The sequence below is a fragment of the Myotis davidii genome, unplaced genomic scaffold, assembly GCF_000327345.1.
Source record: "Myotis davidii unplaced genomic scaffold, ASM32734v1 scaffold346, whole genome shotgun sequence".
Lineage (NCBI taxonomy): Eukaryota > Metazoa > Chordata > Mammalia > Chiroptera > Vespertilionidae > Myotis > Myotis davidii.
Genome location: NW_006297386.1, coordinates 235009 through 253616, shown reverse-complemented (window position 1 = coordinate 253616; position 18608 = coordinate 235009). Strand labels below are relative to the sequence as shown.

Sequence of the window (18608 nt, the reverse complement as noted above, 5' to 3'; positions counted from 1 at the left end):
CAGTTTGAGAAACCCTACTCTAGAAGAGTAATTTGCAAACTTTCTTCAGTATGGTCTGCTTAGGCTGGGCACAAAACTCATTGGTGCTCCCATCCCTCCTGCCCTAACTTTTCAGACCAATGTCACAGGATTAGAAGCAAAAGGAAAAAATCAAAGAAAACAATAACAAGATTGGGAAAATCCTGCTATAAATAAAATAGTACACTAAAAAAATTCTGTGAAGCTGCAAAAGAAGTGTTCCTTTTAGCATTCTAGAATGGGACAAACTGGCTTGGCACATGCAGCATCAACCACAGGGAAAATATTGCCTTTAATAGGAAACTAGAAATTATGTATTTGAAACAATGGTTTCTTTTAATTTTTTTTTTCATTTGAGCTTGTAGTCAAGTTAATTGCCTCCAGATAGGACGAGCTAGTTTGATTTTCTGACAGACTAATAAAATGAAGAAAAGTACATTTAATTCAGTCTGTTGCCCATGACCTTTAAACCCTTTATGTTTACATGCCATAGAAACTATTTCCTCTCAGGTTTTCAACATAAAGGTAGATAAAAATTCATTGGGGCACTCTATTAGCTTCCAAACTGTATTTGCAGGGAACTAAAAGATAATTGGTTAAGGAGAGCTCTAGCTGAGTAATATTCCATTGTATGTAAATGCCACATTTTGTTTATTCATCCATTCATGGTCACCGGAGTTGCTTCCACTTTTTGGCTATTATAAATAGTGCTGTTATGAACACGGGTATACAAATATCTAGTCAAGCTCCTACTTTCAATTCTTTTGGGCATATACCCAGAAGTGGAATTGCCACACTATATGATAATCCTATGTTTAATTTTTTTTTTTTTTGAGGAACTGCCATACTGTTTTCCATGGTGGCTGCACCATGGTTCTGGAATTCTTGACTCACTTAAACATAGTGATTTGACAATATGGATGAACCTTGAAGACACGATGCTAAGGTAAATAAGCCACACACACACAAACACACACACACACACACACACACACATACACACAAATGTGTAATTCCATTTATATGAGATACTTAGAATAGTCAAGTTCATAGAGGCAGAAATCAATGGTGGTTACCAGGGACTGGGAGGAGAGGTAAATGGAAAGTTATTATTTAATGGGTATAGAGTTTTGATTTGAGAAGGTAAAAAATTTCTGGAGACGGATTGAGGTGATGGTTGCACAACAGTATAAATGTACTTATTGTCACAACAGTACACTTAAAATGGTTTAAATAGGAAATATACATATGTATTTTACTACAATTAAAAAAAATTTCAGAGCCCAAAAAGAAAAAGAGCTTTGATTTGTTTACTCTTTCTGAGTCATTGCAGCAAAGCCTGGCCATACAGACTTTTAAAAAAAGTATTAGAAATGCCGTATGCAATGGCATTTTATTCATTTTAATGGTAGTTGCTACTTCTTTACTTTTTTTCATCAAGGAATAATAGACTATAATATTACATTAGTTTCAGATGTATAACATGATTATTTGATATTTGTATATATTTCAAAATAACTATATGTCTAGTTACATCCATCAACATACACACATACAAAATTTTTTCTTGAGATGAGAACTTTTAAGAACTATCTTAAAAGTAGTAGTAAAAGACCTTCTTTCCTCTTATAGATTTTGTCATTCTATTCTTAAGTTTTGAAGAGACTGGATTTTAAGGATCAGTCTTTCATCAATCAAAAGACTACCTCAAACAATCTCACCCTCTGTCTTCTCACACAAAGGAAAGTACAGGGCCAGCCCAGTTTATTTGCCTTGGTAACTCTAAGTCCAACAGCTCCTTGCACATACTACTAGATGAATGTTTGTTGAATAAATCAAAGAAGGAGTAAATCCATAGTTCAGACATTTAAGTAAAGTTGGTTGATTCAATTCTCCATTTCACTTCTCCAGTACCCATATAAATCTTACTGAAGCTTTTATGGAATTAATGAGCCTCATTCTTGCTGAACATCAAGAAACAATGGTCTCTGAGCATAACTGGGGCAGGGGAGAACTTTATAACACCCAACTTCGCAACTCCAATTACAATGAACAATTGTCTATCTCTCCGATGTCAAAGGTATAACATAGTAATTCCTCAAGAAATGTCTGGTGAATGAATAAATGGGTAATACAACAAGCATTTCCTGTTCATATGAGGCCTTTCAGAAATCAGAGGCAAAACAATGATGAAAAATGCATGAATCCTGACCAAGGGTGAAGTAATTTCCACCATGCTGCCAGGATTATATTTTAAAAACCCAAATCTGTTCAGACAATTCTCTCTTTAAAATAACAAATGACACCCCTAGCTTTTCAGCATCCTTAGTATCATCTACAAGCTAATCAGGATTTTATTCTCCAGCTTCATCCCCTAACTCTATATCATATCCTTTCTCCAACTACACTCAACTACTTTCATCCCCTGAATGGACTGAGATCTCACCCACTTATTCACCCTTTCCCCTTGCATACATTGCTCCCTCACATAGAACATGTTTTCCCCTTTCCTTCAAATAACTGAGTCCTACTAATACTTTAAGATCCTATGAAGGATTCAACACCTCCTTTAAACCTTTACTGGACAGACTATCTGCTTTGTCTCTTGATGAGCTTCAATGATCCCCAGATATAGGCCAATTGGAATTCTGTGTAGAGCTCTATAATAGCATAAGGTATTATATTGTCATTGGGTTCCTCTCCTGTTCTCTCCAATTAGACTGTGGACTTCCTATGGACTTATCACTACCTTTCCTCTTTGCAATCCCCAGTGCAATATCCTTAAAGTACTAACAAGTGCATGTAGACCTACAGAGATATCGTTCTGAAGTATGGAATGGAGATTAGTAAAATGGATATTTTTTAAATGCTTAAAATATTTAGGCAATATGCTGGGTACTTTGCATGCATTATTTCATTCTCTCAATTGCCAGAAACAGGACCAATCAGTGTGCCCATCTGCTAACTGAGGAAGCTGAGACATAGAGATACTAACTAATGTGTTTGAGGTTAAACAATGAGTACTCCATGGCAGTGCTAAGATTTAAAAAGGAGGCATATTTGAGGCCAACCAATTTGCTATCCTGCCTCCATTATCCTTATAGGTCAGTATTTTATTAACTTCCCATATATTTAGATAATTTATAAACATACTTAAGGTTTTAATTACACTGCTATCTTCTCACTTTTCAAGTTTCACTTTGAGTATTTAGATACAACCTGAGTATTGTATACAGGTATCACATTAATTGGGAATAACTTTTTTGTTGCTGGCAGTTATTTTTCTTGTCAGAACTATGACATTTTTGTAAACAGAGACCAGGTCAAAGTGTACGCCTGCTCTATGACAAATATCAGTAACAATTTACTTGATTGAAGATCATTGCAGTAGATGAGCCAAGCACACATTCCTTTGGGAGGTACAGGAGAGAAAGGACACGAAGTTATTTTCCAACAAAGCAAAGGATTTGTTTTGCACATTTTCCCCTTGGCAAATAACATCTTTGGACATAGATGTTGCATTATACATCAAATAACAGCAACCTAAATTCAAATTATTTATGAAGGGTATAACATATCAACTTACATTTTCCTCCAGAAAAGCAAAACACATAAATTACTTCCTTATTAATAAACCAAAGTGGAGAACTGAGGCGAGCATCCTGAAAAAGCACTCTTATTCCAGTATCTTATTTTAGATAACAGCGACTCTTCTTACTTTTCTTCATATCTCACTCTGTTTTGCAAACTTAGACTAGGACACATCATTCTAAAATGTCCAGAAAACTCAAACGGGGAGAAATTCTGAAACATAACTTCCTCTTTCTTCCATTTTATTATATGAGCACATGGGGTCCCACCCAATAAACAACTTGAAGAAATTTTGTCTAAAAGCTAGACATTTTTAGAAGAAGGCATAGAACTTTCCCATAGCAAACAAATTTAGCTGGCATGGAAATTTCCTACAGTAGAGACTTTATAAGCCTCTTACATGTACGTAGAACACAAATTGGGAATAGGTTGCACCCCATTCTAACCCAAAGAACGTCTGAACGCATTTAAAAATGCAGCGAAGGACTTAGGATTTCCACAGTCCTAAAGAAGAGGTTTCAAAATCAGCTGACCAAAGTCCCCGATTATAAACAGGCTGTTCAACTCGCTGTGGGCCAACTGGCATCCAAGACCGGTCACGGGTTCCCAGGCACAGAAGATATGCTGAGCCCAGTCAACAATGGGAAAACACACAGTTGGGTTCCCAGAACCAGCACACAATGGGAAAAAGCACTGGCCTCCTCTGTGGACCGCTCATCTCCGTAGGACCCACAAATCAACCACGGAAACTCATTCTAGAGAAGCAAGTTTTGTAAGCTGATTCCATTTGGCCTATGGCTTGGAAAAGCTGGAGCTGAGCCCTGAAAACACACTGGTCTTTATCAAACTGGCAAATGCCTTTTCCCTGGGACATGGGGGCGAGAGAGTGCTATGCAGAAATGCACAGGGAATATTATCCACCCTCAAAATTACCAGGATTTACTAACAGCAGGATTGTATGCTATAAACTCAAGGACACCCAGAGATTTTTGTTTGTTTTTTGTTTTCCATATCAACTCTTAACATCCTTTTGGTGTAGCCTCCTGATTTCAGAGGAGTTATTTGGTATAGCTTATCAACTATTTTCTATCTTCACCTGCAGCAGCACAAAATCAAATTTCAATTTAAAATGCAACCATGAGAGGGACAGCTATTAAATGGAGAAAATGAAAATAAGGACCAAAATAGCAGACTCTGGCCATTTATCAATTTTATTGTTTGAACTAGCTTCCCTTCCAGAGCACGGCCTAATTTGGAAGCGGTGCTACAAAAATCAGTCAGTGATCTGTACAAGTGTTTTAGAAGGCAGAACAATAAGGAAAAATAATGAGGGCAGATGAGGCCTGAGAGCTGGAACTTTAAACCCAGCTCCAGAATTGGTTACTAATGTCATATCTTACAGGATGGGATTGAAATCATGTTAGGATACTGTTGTAACCAATCAGAACTTGTTTTAGAATAAATAAGTTATTTTAAAGTTATTTGGTATTGATGTTGTTAAGCCAACATAAACTATTGCCTAAAAGTCAACACTGTGATATTTTAAATATTAAATATTTGTTTTCTTAGTAATACACAGACTTTGGGAAAATTTGCTCATTTTAAAAGACCTTACAAAAGATGTTCTACATTGCTATCAATGGAAACACCATGCCTTGTCTATTTAAGACCTCAATTTCCAATATTCCTTAATTTTGCAATATCTTGGCATTTTTTCAAAGGCCTAATATAAATAAAATAACTTTTTATGAAACATGCTGATGTTTTATAAAATTTATAGGACCTTATCGCAAAAAGAAAACAATGATTTGAAGACTGCCTTGTGTACAATGAGGATTCATATATGATAGACTATGGCACATACAGTGTCATATAACATATATGGTTTGGTAACATATTTATTATATAATACAAGTAAAAATGGTGGGGAAATAATCATTATCATATCGCATCTATTTTTATAGTTTTGCATTGCGAGAAATTGTGAGTCTGAGACAAAGTTACACTGGTTTGAAATACTGCAAAAGCATATCTCTTATATAAAAGGCCCGTGGCCATAACGCCGTCACACCGTCACGACCAAATGCACAGCAGCTCTCAGGCAGGCAGGGTGAGGTGCGAGCTACCTGCGGCCGAGAGCTAAGGGTGGTAGAGGGCGGGGCAGTGAGCTACTAACAGCAATGGGCGGGGCGGCCAGCTGAGGCAAGCAGAAGCAAGCAACTTGAGCACAATTTCGTGCACGCTGGGCCTCTAGTTTAAAATGAACATAATACTGAGTAGTTTTATCAAGCCTTTCCATTTGCAGAGACTGTGAGCCTAGGATTTATTTTTTTTGAGATTATGAGGTGATGTGTTAATGTTGGTGAAAACATAAGCTGATCCAGCTTCACTGGAAAACATGATGATACTCATAAAAAAATCTTAAAATATGTACACCTTTGACCTACTACTCTTTCAATGGAAAACAACATAGCTGCATTCATCAAGGACCTTAAAAGTGTACATGCTATTAGAACTAGTATTCCGAATTATAGAAATCTAACTTAAGAAAATAATCAGACAAAAGTTTAAAGGTAAATAAAGATATTTACTTCAATGTTATAAATATTATTTATATTAGGGAGAGAACAAAATATTCTAAATGTCCAATAAAAAGGTAGTCATGAAATAAATTATAACACTTCCAAACAATGGAATAACACATAATCAGTAAACATCATGTGTTATGACCTAAATGAGGGAGAAAATAATAAAAACAGTAAGTAAAACAGGAGTCAAAAGCTACACTTTTTCAAGAGTGGTGAGAGTGGACATCCGTGCCTTGTTCCTGATTTTGGAGAAAAAGCTTTCAGTTTTTCATCATTGAGTATGATGTTAGTTAAGGGTTTATTATCATAGATGGCCTTTAATATGTTGAGATACTGTCCTTTTATTCCAATCTTATTGAGTGGTTTAATCATAAATGAATGTTGTATCTTATCAAATGTTTTTTTCTGCATCTATTGATAAGATCATATGATTTTTATCTTTTCTTTTGTTAATGTGGTATATTACATTGATTGATTTCCATATGTTGAACCATCCTTGTGCCCTGGAATGAACCCCCTTGATTATGATGCATTATTTTTTGGATATACTGTTTTATTCAATTTGCTATTATTTTGTTTAGAATTTTTGCATCTGTATTTATCAGAGATATTGGTCTGTAGCTTTCTTTCTTTGTGTTATCTCTGCCAGGTTTTGGTATCAGGGTTATATTGGCCTTATAGAATGTGTTAGGAAGTATTGCCTCTTCATCAATTTTTTGGAAGAGTGTGAGAAGGGTAGGTTTTAAATCTTCTTTGAATGTTTGGTAGAATTCACTGGTGAAACCTTGTGGTCCTGGACTTTTGTTTTTTGGGATGTTTGGGAAGTTTGTTTCAATTTTCTCACTGCTGATTAGTCTGTTTAGATTTTCCAATTCTTCATTATTTTGTCTAGGAAGGTTATATTTCTAGGAACTTATCCATTTCTTCTAGGTGATTGAATTCGGTGGCATAAAGTTTTTCATACTATTCTAGTATGATCCTTTGTATATCTATCATGTCTGTGGTGACTTCTCCTCTCTCATTTCTGATTTTGTTTACAAAATCAGGGGTATTCAGCCACATGAACGGATGAAATAGTGCCATTTGCAACAACACAGATGGACCACGAGAACATTATGCTAAATAAGTCAGGCAGAAAAAACTAAGAGCCATATGATTTCACTCATATGTGGGATATAAAACTGAAACCTGTGAACACAAACATCAGTGTGGTGGTTGGCAGAGGGAATGGGTGGGGGGAAAAAGGAGTCCTAATACAAGGTGAGAGGAGATTTGACTTTCGGTGGTGGGCACATAGTGCAATATACAGATTTTCTAACATAGAAACCCACACCTGAAACCTACATGTTCATGTTGACCAGTGTCACCCAATTAATTTAATAAATAAATATTTTAAAAATAAAAAAGATTTTTACATTGATTTTTAGACAGAGAGGAAGGGAGACGGGGAGAGAGAAAGAGACACATCAAAGTGAGAGCGAAATATCAATTGGCTGCCTCCTGCATGCCCCCTATTGGGGATCGAGCTTGACATGTGCCTTAACAGGGAATCAAACCAGCAACCTTTTGGTGCACGGGACGATGCCCAACCACCTGAGCCACACACACTGGCCAGGGGTGGAATAATTATTTTTATATTAAGTACTGGAAGGTAGCATATCAAAATTTTGAGAATAGCTATCTCTGGACAGTGATTTTACTGTTGTATTTATACTATCTCAAATTTACTACCATGAGTGTATATTTTTTTTTCTAACCAAGCAAAGAATTCCAGACATTGCAATGCATACCTTATGATGGCTTTCACTGCAAATCTGACCACTGTGGAGAGCAGGAACAATGGAGTGACCAGGATATGAAAGAGAGACAGTGAAGCAAAAGCCTCCGCAGGCTGTAGAAGTTTCTTGCTGGTGTATGCGTGGGTCACAAATGTCTGTGAAAGAAGGGATTTCTTTAGAGAAAGCTGAAGAAGGTTTCACAAATGCTTACATTCAGTTTCACAAACCTAACCTATTCTGCTATGCCAGTAGGTCTATTGCAACTATGAAAAACAATTACTTCATCCAAATTACTCCTTAAGAAAAATAATAGTTGTTATTGGTAGAACACTAATGGCTTTCATTCATTCTAACAGCAACCCTTCTAACTGTGAGAAGGGTAAAACAGATTCTGTTTACAGATTAGATAACTGACTTCTGTTAAATTACTGAGTTGGGAGAAGAACAGTGAGGAGAAACCAGGGCTCTTAACAACCATCCAGGATCTTTGCAACCAACACTGGATTTTCTAGGAGAAGAAGAGAACATCCCAGGGTCTTCAGGTCCTTATTGTGGACTTTTACTTAAAACTGCCAACATTAGTGTCCAATGTAGGCACATTTACATTTCTAAATAGGATCCTAGCTCCCAGGTTTGTAATTTAAGTTTGAAATATAATGTAACTATTTGACATTTTCTGGTTGTTGAACTAACACCATCCTGTTATAAGAGAAACCAGCTCAGGGAGATCAGAACAGTTAGTTCTCATACTGATAAAATTGCTCCCAGAGCTCATTTGGCAATGTCCCGGGATATTTTTGATTGTCAGGACTTGGGTGTGGAGGATTCTAATGGCAATTAGATAGAAGCCACGAATGCTGCTAAACATCCTTAAATGGGCCCTTACAACAAAGAATGATGTGAGTCGAAATGTCATTAATGCCACAGTTGAGAAACCTTGGATTAGAACTGTTGCAATGGAGACGGCAAAGAAAATAACTGGTATAGGTGAGGTAATATTAACTCCCACCCACACATTCTTGTTTATAAATCATTTCTAAACACTGACTTTGCTCCATGTTTAAAAGGAAGAAAAAGTGTCTTACAGCAAGAACAGCTGCTATAGGAATTGCTGCATTCATGAAGACTGTGGAAAGAAATAAAATACATTAGATTCATTAAACTGTGAAACATTTTCAGTAAGCTTAATTAATAATCTATTATCACTTTAACTTTCCTTGAAGACAAAAAGGAAAAATTCATTAAATAACATCTTGTCTGGAGTCCACAAACATTTTCCAATTGGTATTTCCTTGTTTGCAGTTGCATGAGTTCCTACACATTACCCTTAACCAGAAAATGTTTTCTTTTTTTATTGAAAATTTATTTTTTGTGAAATGTTGCAAACAGAAAAAATCATAAAATAATCCTTTAATAATGCAAATTATTAGAATTTAATAAATGTGGTAATATTTATTAAAAATATTGTTTGTTCTCCAAAATATTGTTTGTTCTCCAAAACTAACATAAATATGTGAAAATTGGGTTATTATACAGCTTAAAAACAAGAATTTGACATCACTCCAAGTTCTCCAGCAGTGATATTAATTTTCACTCATAGACCTTTTGCTTAAATTAACTTCATATCCTAGACTCCCTGCTTGTTTAAATATCTCTTCAGGAATATATTGTACTATCATTTGATAAGCATGATATACATAACTAAAACTAGGGAAATTCATATCTTAGGCTGAAATACTAGCATTTGGAAGTAGTAATAAAAATAAAAAGCCAAGTTAATGATTTATAATTATATTTTCTATAAACTATAGCATTTTAAGGACTGAGGACCAAAAAGATTAAATCAATTGTTGTTAGAAACAGGCAATGGCAGAGCACAAACTAGAACCTAGTATTCTTGGCACTCAGGAGAGTGTCCACCCAAAAATTATCATTGGCTCTCATGACCTGATCTCATGAACCATCCTTACCACTGTACACAGAATCAGCTTGTGCTTTTGCAGGTCCACACATGACTTAGTTCAAGCTCTTAACCACCCAGAACATAGTACTTAACCAAATTATAAAACTTGGAAGTGGTCCAACTGGAACTTTCCACCACTGACTCATGAATTCCTACTCCCTATCATGAATGCATCATCATACATTTTTACCTACATGACTTCTTATTTTTCTCTTCTATTATGATCTCTTCTGTCCCCTCTCTTTTTATAACTGACTTTCAAAAACCAACTCAAATCTCATGCCTGGGGACAAATTGGGTTAACAATCCATCTCTGCTTTTTAGTAGCTAAATGATTTGGAGAAAGTTCAAGTTACCTAAGCTCTATTCAACTCAACCTTTAAATTTCTAAAGTGGAGTTAATAATGGAATCTAAATCTTTGGCTGTTGTGATGATTAAATGAGATGATATATGCAAAGCCATGTATGGAAATAATTGGTTGAGTGTCTGAATATATTTTTGTTGTTGCTATTATCACTAGTAGTAGTGGTGATGGTGGTCGTGGTGGTGGTGGTGGTAATAGTTTCATCATCATCCTGATTATTATTTCTGGCTGCATCCATGCTCCTATAAGAATTTCAGTCCACTGCAGAGAGGAACGTATTGTGGGGGCTACCAGTTTTGTGTACTATTATACACTAGAGGCCCAGTGCATGAAATTCATGCATGGAGGGGGGACCCTCAGTCCAGCCTGCACTCTCTTCAATCCAGGACCCCTCGGGGGATGTCTGACTGCGGTTTAGGGCCTAAACCAGTAGTCAGACATCCCTCTCACAGTCCTGGACCACTGGCTCCTAATCGCTCACCTGCCTTCCTGCCTTGTCGCCCCTTACTGCCCCCCTGCCAGCCTAGTCGCCCCCACGCAGCCTGCTGCTCAGTTGTTTGGTCATCTCTCACTAACCCCCCTGCCAACCTGGTTGCTCCACACAGCCTGCTTTTTCAGTCATTTGGTGGTCCCTCACTAGCGCTCCTGCCGGTCTAGTCATACGCAGTCATCTTGTGAGGGGGTGAGGGTTAATTTGCATATTACCTCTTTATTATATAGTATGTAAGTGGATAATCAATCATTCTACCTTCTAGAATTTTGATATCATATTAGTAGCAGTACACAGCTGGAAGACAAATCTCATTCCCACTTCCTTTCTAAAGCATTTGGGCTAGAATAAATGAGCTACATATACCAAATATTTCCTCTAAATCCATTTCACAAAAGAAGTATTTATAATCTTTAAAAAAATAGTTTAGAATTCAAGAGGAAACCATATATAAAACTCCCAAACTTTAAGATGCTAAAATTCTTGGGAACAATAGAGATGAGCAAAGCTGACACACAAACCAAATCGAATATCAGTGGGAGTATTTTGGCTAAGTTCATAAGAATTGTACTAACATAAACTCATTCTTGAGAGTACTCAGTGTCACTCCTTCACAAAAACAACAATATTTTGTAACAATTATTTTTTAAAAATTAGAGTTGAGAATGAAAGTATTCTATATTTAAAAGTTCTTGAAAATGTATTGGAAAAGATATATTGTTGATATAGTTTGGCTTCTTTCACTTGAAAATGTTGACTTTTTTCCTCCTCAATTTTTAAAAATGGCATTTCAAATATAATCTTTAAGAAAATATAGTACCATAAGCTCCAAAGAGACAGGCAAGACAATCATAGGTAATTTTTAAAAGATCTTCGTGAATAAGAAAACAATAATAAATACAGTCAAATGAATTCATATACATAAATTTTTATTGAAAATAGAATCTATCCCAATGTAACTGATAAGAGGGTTTCACTGACTTTTACTACTACCAACACCATCCTCATTTTACAGATGGAGGATTTCAGGTGTAAAGTAACAAGGCAAAGGCCCATAACTTGTAAAGAATCGCCAGTCAAAGGCATGTACCTTGGTTGCGGGCATATCCCCAGTAGGGGATGTGCAGGAGGCAGCTGATCGATGTTTCTCTCTCATCCGATGTTTCTAACTCTCTATCCCTCTCCCTTCCTTTCTGTACAAAATCAATAAAATATATTTCAAAAAAAAAAGAATCGAATTCAGGTCTACTTGACTGTAAGCCTGTGCTCTCCCTACTCTTTAATTTAAATTGCCTTATGTGGTCAGTGGCTATTGGACAGTACATATGTAGAAAATAAATGGGCTTCCTCTGATGACTATAATGTCTCAATGATCACAACCTAAATAAAATCGACCATGTGTACAACAGCAACTTACTAGAGAGTGATGTATAAAGGGCAAAGGTTTTGAGACTGGATAGTTCTTTCATTCTTGTTTCTTCTACACTTTTGCAAAAGATGTGCTCCCAGGCGTACAATTTAAGAAGTTTGATGCCTTTCAATATTTCATTTGTTTTCTTCAGTCTCTCAGTGGAATAATCCTATAAAACAAAAGAACACAATAAACAAACAAAAAACAAAAATGCAAGCTACACTCAAGTGAATCAGAGAAACCACCCATGCCATGGGCAGGGATTACAGAGATTTTGATTGTTGCTTCGATCTCCCACTAGCTATGGCTGTGAAATACCTGGGAGAAGTAAACTCTCTGTGCTTCAGACTCCAACTTTAAAATGAAGAGTTGAATGAGATGACCTCAAATTTCTTTCCACCTAAAAGCTTTTATATACCTTTTGGTTTGGTTCAAATAAAAGCAGCTTCTTAACTTTGACATGATTTTCTTGAATGTCTACTGATAATTAAAACATAAATTTATGAAAGTGATAAAGAGGTTTCCAATGGCTTCCTTTTAATATCTAAGTCATTTCATTATCCTCTCAGCACCCTGACTCACACTTAAGAGAAACAATGAATCTAAGAAAAGTTAGTTTGCTTCTCACTTGAGAATGTGAGGGTACAGTTGTGTGTGTTCACATTGTGTCTTCATAATACAATTATTGAAACCAAGCATATTATCTTTAACTTCAAGAGATTTCTACATATTTCTTCATAAGCTCCTGTTGAAGGCCTAAATTAGACTTACTAGTTACTAACAACTTGGACTAACTGTAGAGAAATTTGCAGCAGATACAAAAACCTCAATTTAGTCAACTGTTTCAAACTCCTCTACCATCAAATATTGGCTTACAATGACTTAGTAAGGCACAATGATCTGTGAACTATCAAAGGGTTTGTAAAGTGGCAAAAGGTAGCTGAAAGGAAGCAAAAGTAGCAAATAGTCTGGTTTTTATTCACCTTTTTGTCTCTTTGGGGGTCTTACATGCCTAGCCAATGACTGTGAGTGAGTGAATGAACAGAGTATGAAAGGCTAAGTGAGATGTTTGAGGATGGTCATGTCTCCTCTTTGTACCCTCTTCCACATCTTTCTGTATTCATGTCCTGAAGTAAAGAGGGCGGACCGCTCAGACAAAAATAATGTGTAACCTCATCAGGAGCAGCAGAAAAACAAGTGATAAAAATCACTTGTGTGACATGCAACTTGCTCGTCACTGTAGAAACACAACTTGGGAAACAATTCCATCAGTGGCATCATCCCTACATTTTATGCCTGATTTACAGATAGACAGTCTTGCTCATATTTAATCAAACTTTATTTCTAAACATGCTGTCAACAATTTTATTATTTGCAAATATTTCTTTAAAAGAAGCCAATTCTTACTGAAATAAAATGATTTCATGGCAAATGGAAGCCAGAAAGAGTCAATACTTTGGCTTTCTCTTGCTTGCTAAGTGGACCATGAACATATTCAGCCAGAGCAGCTGCCACTGAAACATGTCAGTGTAACTCCATAGAGCCTCACATGGTTTGATTCAACCCTATGGAAACTGAATTTCAGAAGCACTCCAGCCGTGGGCAAACTACGGCCCGCGGGCCGAATCCGGCCCATTTGAAATGAATAAAACTAAAAAAAAAAAGACTGTACCCTTTTATATAATGATGTTTACTTTGAATTTATATTAGTTCACACAAACCCTCCATCCATGCTTTTGTTCCGGCCCTCCGGTCCAGTTTAAGAACCCATTGTGGCCCTCGAGTCAAAAAGTTTGCCCACCCCTGCACTAGACCAACCCTTTACTTGTTTCTAGCTCCATTTCTCCCACATCAATGATTGACCTCCAATGGCCTCAAAATACTCTTAAGTATATTCTCTAGGCAACTGATCTAGAAGAAGAGCTAAAGCCTCATGGCACTTAAAAATATCAGGAACTGTGATTCTGGTATTTTAAGTCTAAAACCATCAGGTCTTAAATTTCAATCCACTTTTAAAGATTATTTTGTAATACAGAAAATACGTAAAGAATTGAAATGAAATATAATGATTTCCAAAAAATCCTGAGTGGTATGGATTCATTTCCTGTATTTTAAAAATAACACAGTGTTAGATTTTCCTAATGAAGTTTCCAAAAGAGGTTACTTACAAGAGTGCTCTTTTGAGCCTCTGCCAACTTTGTAGCAATGAAGTACTGAATTGGCGCAAGGAGCACAATGACAGCTGCACCAACCAATGCGCTTAATCCAAGTAAATTATAGAGCAGAATCACTCCCATTATGATCTAGGAAAGAAACACAACGAAAAGGGGAAATAAATGGGGGCGTGGGGACCACTGCATGAAAGGATATCTTTTTAAGTGAAAATATAATATTTCTTAATTATTATATTTAGTTTATTTGGAAGTCAACTCGACTGTGACAATGGGTTTTACTATGATTTATTCGGGGAAAGCTAAGTAGTAGGGCTTTATTTTTAGTACGGTGATCTGTACAACCGGTGTCAAACCAATTTATTGCATGCAGTTGCGTAGCAGTCCCATGATGCTTCTGGCCTTCTAAAGCAGTCTTCAATTTTTTAAAAGAACATTGAAACTTTTCTCAAAAGTGTTGTCACTCACCATAAATTTGATATCCCAGAGTCTCTTGGGACTGCACTAGCTTTCCAAGGTGGGGAGGGAGGAAAGTAGGGGGTAGCATCATAAAATGTGAGTACATTTAATGAAAAGAAGCCGAGGCCTAACTAAAACTGAAGATGCTAAAGTTGGTGCCCCATCTTATCTCATGGCCCTTTTAAAGTTTATTTCCCAAAAACCAGAGCTCACCCACTTAGCCTATTATCTCTGGTGTGTCACTTTCCTCTTCTTCCTCATTTTTTGTTGAAAATATGTTTCCCCCAGTACTTCAGTTTATCACAGTTCAAAATGTCCAACTAATGGACTGTATCCACGCAGTTAAAGCATTTAACCCATCCTGTATGCCAATGATAACAGCTTATTGTGGCCTTCTAGAAGCAATGAAACATGCTCACTGCCTGACCAATTAGGCTCTTTGGGAATTCCAATCAAAACAAAAATTTCAGAGGCAGCCTGGAATTTTTAGTGCCCTGAATTATGCCACATAGGCAGTTGACCTATGTATAAATACATCTTGATGAGATGAGACAAAGCATATTTTAAATCTTACTTTGTGCCAAGCACTGTGCATGTATGATGTACACTTTTATTTTACTTGGGTTCCCATTAAAAATAAAAAATCAAACAATGAATATAAAAACTACCCTATCTTCTTTATAATTTTATGTACTTTAATAAAATGGAGGTACACAGGGACATAGATGACAGACTGCATTGAGTAAGATCTATAGTTTAAGCTCTGTCTACAGGATACAAACTTGAGATAATTAAAAATATTCAGTATCACATAGAAGAAAAAAAGGGAATACATTTCTTTTGCCATTTTTACCTGCAAAGCACCCCTGTCTCTTTACTAAAATGCTTTGTGCCAAACAGTGTTTTCCATCGGAAATAGCTAAATAGCCCTATGCCTATTGGTATTCTGACTACCTTTTAGATTTTGACATTTTATAACACACCAGCTATTGAAACTACACAATGAACTTAAGTAATTGTTCTGGTTTAGAATGCGGTAAGAGAGTTTGTCAAAATGAAAGGGATCAAGCCCTGGCTCTGTGATTGGCACAAACTTATGCAGTAAGAACTGTTACTGAGGGCCCATAGAATGTTAGGCACTGTGCTAAATGCTTTACACATTTTAACTTAGTCTTGACAATTCCAACAACTGTATGAGGCAGATGCTATTATCATTCACATTTTACAGTTAAGAAAACTAGTATTTTGAGGTTTTAAACACTTGTGCAAAAATGGGGCTTTGGCAGATATTTGAACTGAAGCAATATAATTCCAAACCCTTTTTTCTTAACCTATGGCATAGCATTTCTGAGTCTCGGCTTCCTTCCTAGAAGAAAGGTATAACATTAGCACATTCAAAAAGTTTATCCTCTGTTGAGATTAGTATCTTAACACTCGTTTTGTTTTACTTCCTCTGCAAATGAGAATCTTACTTATATTGATCTACCTGAACAGGCATAGCCCATAGATTGGGACACAGGAACAAGAACCACATGAGTTGATTGGTTTCAATGGCAACCAAGTTATTGATCTGTCCCAGGGTCATCTCACCCATGGATAAATTAGATGTAGAGAGCCTAAGGATTTTATTGTATATCATGGCCTGAAGAAAAAAAAAAGAAAGAAAGAAAATGTACATGAAGCTCTACATTTAGTACTCAACATTATGCTTTTTTTTTCCATTTAAACATAATATTTTAAAAAATTTTAAGGGAAAATAAAACCCTATAATGCCATCTTAAATCAACTATTATTTTCATTTTATTATAGTTACTTTTAGTCCTCAACTAAAGACAAACTTATTTTTTCTAGTGATATAATCAAAACATATAGTCAAATTTAAACGTAAGGACTAGAACAGGTAGAAGCATAGATGAGTAAATGTAAAATTTCAAAATATCTTTTTTATATATTATTATAAAAGTTACTTTTAACTCAATGGGTTTATTAATTAGCTCTAGTTTCTTTTTTTAAGTAGGTCCTAGAAGTGTTGATATTACAACATCAAAGTGAAAATGACATGCAAAACCAAAACTGAAACCACTACCCTTCCTGTCACTGGATGGCACGTGGCATTTTAAAGAACCAAAGATCATTCGAAGCTTGTACGTACCAGCAGAGCTCCACGGAGGTTAATGCCAGTCTCTATGGTTACATAGTAGGAAGCCTGCAAAAATGTCCTTTGCAGAATAAGGGCCAAGAAAAGAAGGACTGCTAGAACATAAGCATTTTCAAGAAATTCCTTTGATGAGACGGGTTTTAAATACTTGTCCTAAAAGAAAAAAGACATAAATTAAAATGAGTCTTTTCATATACCAGTTCTACAGTTTGCATTTATTAAATGATTTTTTAATATAAAAATTCAAAATCCTTATAATACATTAGTGAAATGAGTCTCAAAAGACAATTTGGGGTTTTCTTCACCATATCCACAAAAACAGATACAAATCAGCTCAATGCATACGATCTCAAATGGATCACTATGATAGCTGGAAATGTCTGATTATAGAAAAAAAGATACATTTTTATTTTTTAAAAATTTGAAGACATTTTCTGAAAAGATATATGCTACCTTGGTAAAATGGGAAGTAACGAATGAAGATGGATGTTAACTGAGACTGTAACTTAGAAGTAAAAACATAAAACTGATGGTCAGCAAGACCAATGGAACAAAAATACAATTTCTGCATCCTTATCCTCTCTAGCAGGGGTCTTCAAACTACGGCCTGCGGGCCACATGCGGCCCGCCGAAAACATTTATCCGGCCCGCCGGGTGTTTTTGCCGCCACTGCCTGTCCTGCTTAGCAGCCGACTTGTCCAAGATGGCCGGCAGGGAAGGGCAGTTGTGGGCAATCAGGCCAGCAAAGGAGGGCAGCTAGGGGCAACTGGGCCAGCAGGGGAGGGCAGTTAGGGGTGACTGGGCCAGGAGGGGAGGGCAGTTAGGGGGGACCAGGCCAGCAGGGGAGGGCAGTTGGGGATGGTTGGGCCAGCAGGGGGTCAGTTAGGCGTCAATCAGGATGCAGGGGAGTGGTTAGGTGGTGATCAGGTTGGCAGGAAGAAGCAGTTAGGGGCAATCAGGCAGGCAGGCAGGTGAGCAGTTGGGAACCAGCAGTCCTGGATTGTGAGAGGGATGTCCGACTGCTGGTTTAGGCCTGATCCCTGTTGGTTGGTTGGACATCCCCTGAGGGGTCCTAGATTGGAGAGGGTGCAGGCTGGGCTGAGGGACACCCCTTCCATTGCATGAATTTTGTGCACTGGGCCTCTAGTCCTATATAATAAAAGGCTAACATGCAAATTATCTCTTCAACCAGTAGTTTGACCAGGGGACAGGGCTGGCCAGCCAACCCCCGCAGCCCCTCATCGAGTTGATCCCACCCATGCACAAATTTGTGCACCAGGCCTCTAGTCCTATATAATAGAGAGATAATATGCAGATGGTCATCACACCCTCACGCCATCACGCTGTGACGGCTTAGACACTCAACACTGGAGAGAGATGAATGGGGACCAGCCAGGAACAAATGAGCTAGCAAAAGAGGAATGGGGCCGAAACCGGTTTGGCTCAGTGGATAGAGCGTCGGCCTGCGGACTGAAAGGTCCCAGGTTCGATTCTGGTCAAGGGCATGTACCTGGGTTGCGGGCATATCCCCAGTAGGAGATGTGCAAGAGGCAGCTGATCGATGTTTCTCTCTCATCGATGTTTCTAACTATCTCTCTCCCTTCCTCTCTGTAAAA

General features: G+C 37.1%; 1 protein-coding gene across 5 annotated transcripts in view; it reads right to left on the bottom strand.

Moving 5' to 3' along the window:
• ABCC9 (ATP binding cassette subfamily C member 9) overlaps positions 1–18608 on the bottom strand; it is a 117514-nt gene that overhangs the window by 69142 nt on the left and 29764 nt on the right. For all 5 annotated transcript variants that reach the window (XM_006773141.2, XM_015570077.1, XM_015570079.1 and 2 more), the window contains exons 9-14: positions 16987–17145; positions 16321–16476; positions 14373–14507; positions 12211–12373; positions 9061–9101; positions 7988–8130 (exon numbers count right to left, since the gene is read on the bottom strand). In XM_006773141.2, the coding sequence (XP_006773204.1) occupies positions 7988–8130; positions 9061–9101; positions 12211–12373; positions 14373–14507; positions 16321–16476; positions 16987–17145 (797 nt within the window). The remainder of the gene's footprint in view (positions 1–7987; positions 8131–9060; positions 9102–12210; positions 12374–14372; positions 14508–16320; positions 16477–16986; positions 17146–18608) is intronic.